The sequence below is a fragment of the Aptenodytes forsteri genome, unplaced genomic scaffold (genome assembly GCF_000699145.1).
Source record: "Aptenodytes forsteri isolate BGI_AS27 unplaced genomic scaffold, ASM69914v1 Scaffold136, whole genome shotgun sequence".
Lineage (NCBI taxonomy): Eukaryota > Metazoa > Chordata > Aves > Sphenisciformes > Spheniscidae > Aptenodytes > Aptenodytes forsteri.
The window spans coordinates 1,078,260-1,084,981 of record NW_008796111.1 but is presented as its reverse complement, the minus strand read 5'-3'; the positions used below and the strand labels follow the sequence as shown (position 1 = coordinate 1,084,981).

The 6,722-nt window shown below is 45.9% G+C and overlaps 1 protein-coding gene across 1 annotated transcript; it reads right to left on the bottom strand.

The window, feature by feature from the left end:
* Positions 1 to 1,077: 1,077 nt before the first annotated feature.
* PTGES2 (prostaglandin E synthase 2) lies at positions 1,078 to 5,780 on the bottom strand. The gene is made up of 6 exons (XM_009286892.2): positions 5,541 to 5,780; positions 4,610 to 4,665; positions 3,824 to 3,976; positions 3,058 to 3,258; positions 2,625 to 2,742; positions 1,078 to 1,883 (listed from the first exon to the last, which is right to left on the bottom strand). The coding sequence occupies exons 1-6, from the start codon at positions 5,763 to 5,765 to the stop codon at positions 1,755 to 1,757; spliced, it is 882 nt and encodes a 293-aa protein (XP_009285167.1). The 5' UTR covers positions 5,766 to 5,780; the 3' UTR covers positions 1,078 to 1,754.
* Between the last annotated feature and the right edge of the window lie 942 nt (positions 5,781 to 6,722).

Sequence of the window (6,722 nt, the reverse complement as noted above, 5' to 3'; positions counted from 1 at the left end):
CTCCCGCCCCGGGGACGAGGTGAGCGAGCGCAGCCGCGCCGGGGCTGCAGCCGGGTGAGGAGCCGGCCGGGCGGAGCGCGGCCGAGGCGGCGGAAGGGAGTCAGCACAGCGCCAGCGGAGAGAAGCCGCGGCACCGAGCTGTCGGCGTTCCAGACCCTCGTTTAACGCGTTGCGGCTCAGGAGGCTGTGACACGCTTTTCCTCCATCCAGGGCGTACGCAGAGGGATGTTTTAAGTTATCATAAAGGGTTTCTTCAGGCTCCTGCCTATGTATGTTCAACACAATTTATTTTCTTTTTAAAACAACATTACCTGCTTGAACTCTGTTTTCATACCGTGGAACACAAGTTTCAGTACAGAACAGCTTTAACAAATACGTCGAGTCACAGACCAGCAACCCCGCTGTTCTTACTGTAAGCGTTCTCTTCCTCCCCTCTATGGCAGGTCATAACTGAATTTGTAACTAGCCTTACATTTGGAAAAAAACCCCAACCCCTCTATCACAACCTTTGTTGTTATACCCGATAAAGGTGCCCACCCACCTCCCCCCCAAGAGAACCCACCCTGTGCAAGCAGCTCTACTGCAGACCGACTTCAGCTGCACCCGTCACATCTCAACAAACCAGCTTCCCCGGATCCTTCCCTTCCTTCTGGGGAAACAGAACTTTTTCAAGTTGACAGTTAAGGAAATTCAAGCCTTGGGCTGCACAGAGGATCGCTCCCATTCGGACCTGCATCGTCTCTCACTACAACAAACATCAGGCGCTTCTACCCAGCGCAGCTCAGCAGACTTTGTATTGCACAACGTTACCTGCAGCGATGGCTCCTAATCGGATTGCTACAACAGCAAATCCTTTGTTATTCTTGCACGGCAGAAACATCCAGAGATCCCCTGGGCACGCAGATTGCTCTTAATCCTTCTTTTTCCAAAACAAGAACAAACTGATTTTCAGGGGTTTTCCAGAGAGATTTCATGCAAGATAAATCTTTCAAATAACTGCTCTGCGTTAGTGATTTCTGTGTAGGGTGTGCTTTCCGGGCGTAATGGGTAAGGCAAGAACTCACAGATCTCGCAAAGGGCACAGAAAGAAGCAAACCTTTATCCTTGCAGGTACAGTACAGAATCAAGTACTGAAAGAACCGTTTACATGGAAGAATAAAAGCATACAATCTGCCGAGTGCAGCATCGTTTCTGTCATAGGAAGGATGCCTTTCCCAGTACCGTGGATTCCTCCAGTTCCCTCAGCACTGGTCTTACAGGACTCTATTGCAGGAAATATTGTCGCTTAAAAACTAGTATCCAGTGTCTCAGTCGGGAAAACACTTCCGAGGACATGGATGAGTAGCAGAAGACAGCCTGAAGCAAAAGCTGCTCAGACCTACCATATCTGATATGGCTGTTAAACTTACTAGCCAAGAGAGTGGCTAGCTTTTACAGTAACCTGCTCTCAGAATGGCTCTTGCCGAGAAGAAGCCTATTTACTGCATTCTTCAGTTCAGAGCTTCTCCTTTCCAGCAGCGTCCAAGATCCCTTCCTTTTACCTGTCCCCGTCCTTCTAAATATCGTGTGCAAACATACACCCAGCTGGATCCTTTCTGCTCACCGCAACTTGATATTCTAAGTGGGACAGTTTCTGTGCCTGCATGTCAGTCTGCTAGGTGTGACCAGTCCATTCAACTCTTAAAAAAATAAATGCCATTCTTTCTGAAGTTTTTTACCATGCAAGTACTTCAGGAAGGCAGCTGCAGCTGGCATCAGACTGCAACTTCACCTTTTTGAATGACTTCTTCCATGCGCTGGTACCAAGGCTGAATCTTGGTGTGAACCATCATGTCGTCAAAGGCTTCCAGCCCTTCCATGACTCGGAGGACCCCGTACACTGCCTGTGCCAGAAGATAAAGATTAGAACAACACTGAAAGAGTCAGCGGTGGAGAACGGCTGAGGGTACCAATGAGTGTCCCAATAGCCTAGCCAGTAAGGCTCTTTCCTTGTCCTTGCCGTCTACTTACTCCACCACTCTGATTAGCAAGGAAGACTGAATGGCAGAAAGGTAGTTAAGAATATGCGTGTTTTTCCATGACAAAACAGTAAGGAAAGATCAGGATCTATGTGCAGTTACGGGGCAAAAGTTAGCCCCATCTCTGCCTCAAGCCCTGGTGTGAAACACTTCACTTGCATTCCAAGGAGACCTGCTGGTGCAGGGGATGAATCCTGCTCCACTCTGCAATGCTGCCTGCAAAGGAAACCCCAGCAGCACTGAATGTAGTGAGACCTGTGCAGGTGTGAGGCTTCATTCACCAGCATTCACGAGCCAGAGCGGTGTCCTGGCTTGTAACCTGCTTTTATCATGCTTCCACATGATCAGTAACATCCACCTGCAGATGGGAACTGCAGGTTCCATCTTAGAAAACATTTCTTGGGAGGAAAACAACAAATACCATCCTATGTTACACAAATATTTCTAAGTCCTCTTCACGTGGGAATTGTATTACTGCACAAAAGACATGGACAATGTATCTCACGTAACTCACCTTCTCTATATTGGTATTAACCATTTCACACGGATAAGCAACTGGATAATTTGTAGTACACCTAACAATAAATGCAGGAATTAACCCCTTACCAAGTCAGCAAGGTTCGGCTGGTTTCCACCCATGAACAGTCGATGTTTGCCAACAGCTTTTACCCACTCGTTAACTGCTTCATACAAGTCTTCTCGGACATTATCTTGAAGGTGATGTCTGGATAAAGAGAAGAACTAGTTTGAAGACACTAGTTTGTTTCTTTCTTTAACCTTTTATCATCTGTAATCTTACGGGCTGGTCTTTGCCTGGGAATTAGGAAGGTATTTGAGAGTGAAGGGGGCAGTTAGTGATTAAATAGCAGATGAGTAGAGGGGCTCAGTACCTTCAGTTAAAGAAGTACAGCTATTACTCACATTGGATTAAATAGTTTGGTTTAAAACACTGAGGTTCTGCCCTTTGACATCTGGGGTTCACAGCTAAGGAGGTTAAGGAGCTATTCCTCTTGTGTACTTGGTGCTCAGCAGTACCAACCTTTTCTTCAGCCTCTTGCTAATGAAGAACATGGCAACAGCCCCCATGTACTTGGCAAAGAAACCTTCCACGGTGCCAAACTTTCCCTCACGGACAATGTAATCAAAAGATGCCAAGGCTTCTCTGGGGGTACGGTAAACATTGGGGGAGATGAGGTGAACAAGCCAGTCGTCCGCCCATTTTCTCCACTTCATTTCTTCCCTGCAAGCATTCAAAAGAAAGAAACCTTTCAGTGAATGAGGTACAGACTGCAGGGCTACAGGAGGCAGGCAGAATCACACTGGCATTAGCCAGAGGTTCTGCCAAGGACGAATGCATCAAAAACTCCTGCCCAGCCTTGCGCTCTGGTGACCTCTCCAAAACGTGCTCAGGATCGTTATCTTTGGCAAGGCTCCTCCAATCTCAGACTAAAATTAAGACTAAGATGGAGCAGTAGCTTCTCCTCCCAATATAAGAACTAAAGCAGAAAGAGAAACTAGCACTCCACAGTACTCCCCTGCGACACAGAAGAAAGGCCAAGAAGGAAACTGGAGACAACTGAAGGCTAGCATGACCATGATGGTGGTAACTAGGCCGTCTAACAGCATTGTTCCAAATTACGTAAGAAACACAGCAAAACCACTCTAACTACTGAGGTTTTAAACACTAAGGGGGGTATGACAGGATTTGTCAGCACCATCAGGATTTTGTATCTACACCATCCCTAAGTACACCTGGAGAAGGCTGTGACCCTACTTGGAGAGCCCAGAAACTTAAGAGCACTTACACTCTCACTTCTTTGACAGGATAGATGCGCTTTGTCTCCTTCTCATCCAGCATGAGCCAGTATTTATTCCCATACTCAAATACCTCCTTGCCTTGCTCAGTCACAGTTTTCATAGGAGGATAGAAGGACACAATCTCTTCTAAGCTATTCCTCCTGTGGACAGAGACGCAGTTAGCACCTGATCTGGCTGCTACAAAAATGAGCAAGAGCAAAGGACAGATTGAAAGATACACACTTGAAAATGTATTATTCTAAAAATAAGTGCATGAGGTTCCAAATTCTATTTGAAATAAATTTTGAAAAGAGACTGGAACAGCTACTTGCAAATAACTATTATTAGTGTACATACCTTTCTCTGTGTCAGAACCGAAATTTTTGCAGGCATAAAACTACCTACCATTCTCAAGCGCTTTGTAGCGCAGACCTAAAGGACAGGCCACAGGCACAGCAATTTCATTTCATTCTAGATGTTATAACTGGCTAAATGTAAGCTTAGTTCCAGGACTAGCACTAGTCCATGTTTAAGCAGGCTTTGCGCAAAGAGAATCTCACAGGTGAAAAAGAGTAGTTCTGAAAGGTAAAAGCTTTGCTTCACTGCACACACATCACAACATATACAGGTACCATCCCCATTATCACAGCCAGGCTCACGTCAGCTGGGCCAAACACCCAGAGCTTCAGAGAGCAAGGTCAGCAAGATACTTATGACCGACTCTGAGAGAGTCTTCTGAATCTCTAGTTCGCATGGGCCATTCACATTCAACTCCCATCATCCCGTTTTCTTACTTGGAAATGAGATAGGTCTTTATTGCACTGATGATCACCGAAGAGTCATTCAATTGCTGAAAAACAGAATCAAAACAAACTTTTTAAAAGAAGCTAGTGAAATTGAAAAGGAAATTCTTCAAAACCTTTTCCCCTGCATGCTGAGGCTCCAAGTTAGTACTGTGGTCCCTTTTCCTCCCATACATTTCCACAGGAGTCCCTGCACATCTAAAACCAGCCTTACATTCAGATCTCATCTGTGATCGTTTCAGATTGTCACTTCAAATTTGTCTTTAATTCTGACAACAGAGGACCTGAGGGCCAGGTACACATGCAATGCTAGTGGGTTTTGGATTTAGGCTCTTGGCAGCGAAGGAGGAAAGCCACACTAACATTAAAAAAAAAAGCCAAGAGGAGTCCCTGCACATCTAAAACCAGCCTTACATTCAGATCTCATCTGTGATCGTTTCAGATTGTCACTTCAAATTTGTCTTTAATTCTGACAACAGAGGACCTGAGGGCCAGGTACACATGCAATGCTAGTGGGTTTTGGATTTAGGCTCTTGGCAGCGAAGGAGGAAAGCCACACTAACATAAAAAAAAAAAGCCAACTTGAATCTTCAGTATTCTTGAGATCTCGTTCTTTTCCCACAAGATATAAGCAGTTCCTGTTACCGCTGGTACAAATGATGTGTCCGGCATAAGGGCTGATAGAAGCTAGATAATCACTGGATTATATAGTCACTACACAAACAACATGCCTTTTAAGAAAGGCCAACAAAAAATTCTAATAAGGCCTAGTCACAGGAGACCACAAAGCAAGAAACACATCTTAGGCTCTTGAGGGAATAAAAGATGATTTTAAGATTACACTGCATGTGACAAACCACAGAGACAAGCCTCCAAACCACCGCTTGCGGGGAAGTCAAGCTTTCAACACAGTAAGACTTACCAGAGGGCTTCCAGCATTGGCTAGCAGGATAGGCACCTTTCTGTAGGAAGAGAATTTGATCTCTTTTCTCATTATCGGGTTCACTTCCACAATTTCATAGGGCAGTCCATGATAATCAAGAAAAGCTCGGACTTTGCTGCAGAAAGGACACGTTTTATACTGGTAGAGAGTGAGCTGCAGGTTCCCTGCAGGCAGCTGGGGAAGGAAGAGACCAGAAGCTTCCATTTTCTACTAAAAATATAAATATTGCCTTCCTTCCACCCTTATTTTTGTCATGAAGTCGTAGTCATTGACATTCAGTTTCAACATCTGATCATCAAAATATGTTGGTTAACATGCTCTCTTCAAATGGCATCACAAATATTCACCTTCCATTCACCAAATACCTGGGTTTCTAAACATCTATTTAATCTGCTGGAAACTCCTACTCACAGCCAGAAAAGAGAAGTTAAATCCAGACAGCTTAACCCTCTACACACAATTCTGAAACTAAAGAAAAACACAATGATATTTTAATCATCTTTGAATTGAAAAAGCTATTTTGGTTTTGATTTAATTCCCTCCCCCCCCCCATAACCTTTGTGGAGGCTGCAGGGTGGGGAGAGCAGAGTTTGCTGTTGATTTTAGGCATGCATCTGCCCAAGTTCAGATTCATGGAATTAACCAACCTGTGCACAACTGAGACAAGGCAGGGAAAACCCGGGGCAGCACAAACAGTGAGGAATCAGCTGAGGAACGTTTCCCAACACTGCTATGCTTCAGCGATCTGACAGGCCACGCCAATCATTAGTCATACATTATAAAACAAATGCAGTCATGTCACTTTGCTTCTCATTTGCAGTTTATTGGGTTACACAACCCTCCGTGGCTGCTGGGGAAAAGCAACAACTCCAACAGACAATGCTGCTTCACGTCCCCAGCAAGCTCTCGCCTTCTGACAGGCATTCCTTACAGCTCCTCAAGGAGAACGCGGCCGGGGCCTCCTTTACACAATTTTAAGCGGTTTCCTCACCGAAACCGGAGCAAAAGCAGCCGCTTGGTCCGCCGAGCGGGAAAAAACCGCTCCGCGCCCTCCCTGAAGCTCTTGTCTCCGGGGGCTCGCCACCGCGGCCGCGCCCGGGCCTCGGAGGCGAGGGAAGGGCAGGCGCCCGGGGAAGCACGCGGGGATGAAGGCGGCAGGAG

Coding starts and splice junctions, on each gene's coding strand:
- PTGES2 (XM_009286892.2), bottom strand. CDS start 5,765: ATGGAAGCTTCTGGTCTCTTCCTTCCCCAGCTGCCTGCAGGGAACCTG. Junction 3,977..4,609: donor AAGACCTATCTCATTTCCAA/GTAAGAAAACGG, acceptor CTCTGTCCACAG/GAGGAATAGCTTAGAAGAGA. Junction 1,884..2,624: donor AGCCGAACCTTGCTGACTTG/GTAAGGGGTTAA, acceptor CTTCTGGCACAG/GCAGTGTACGGGGTCCTCCG.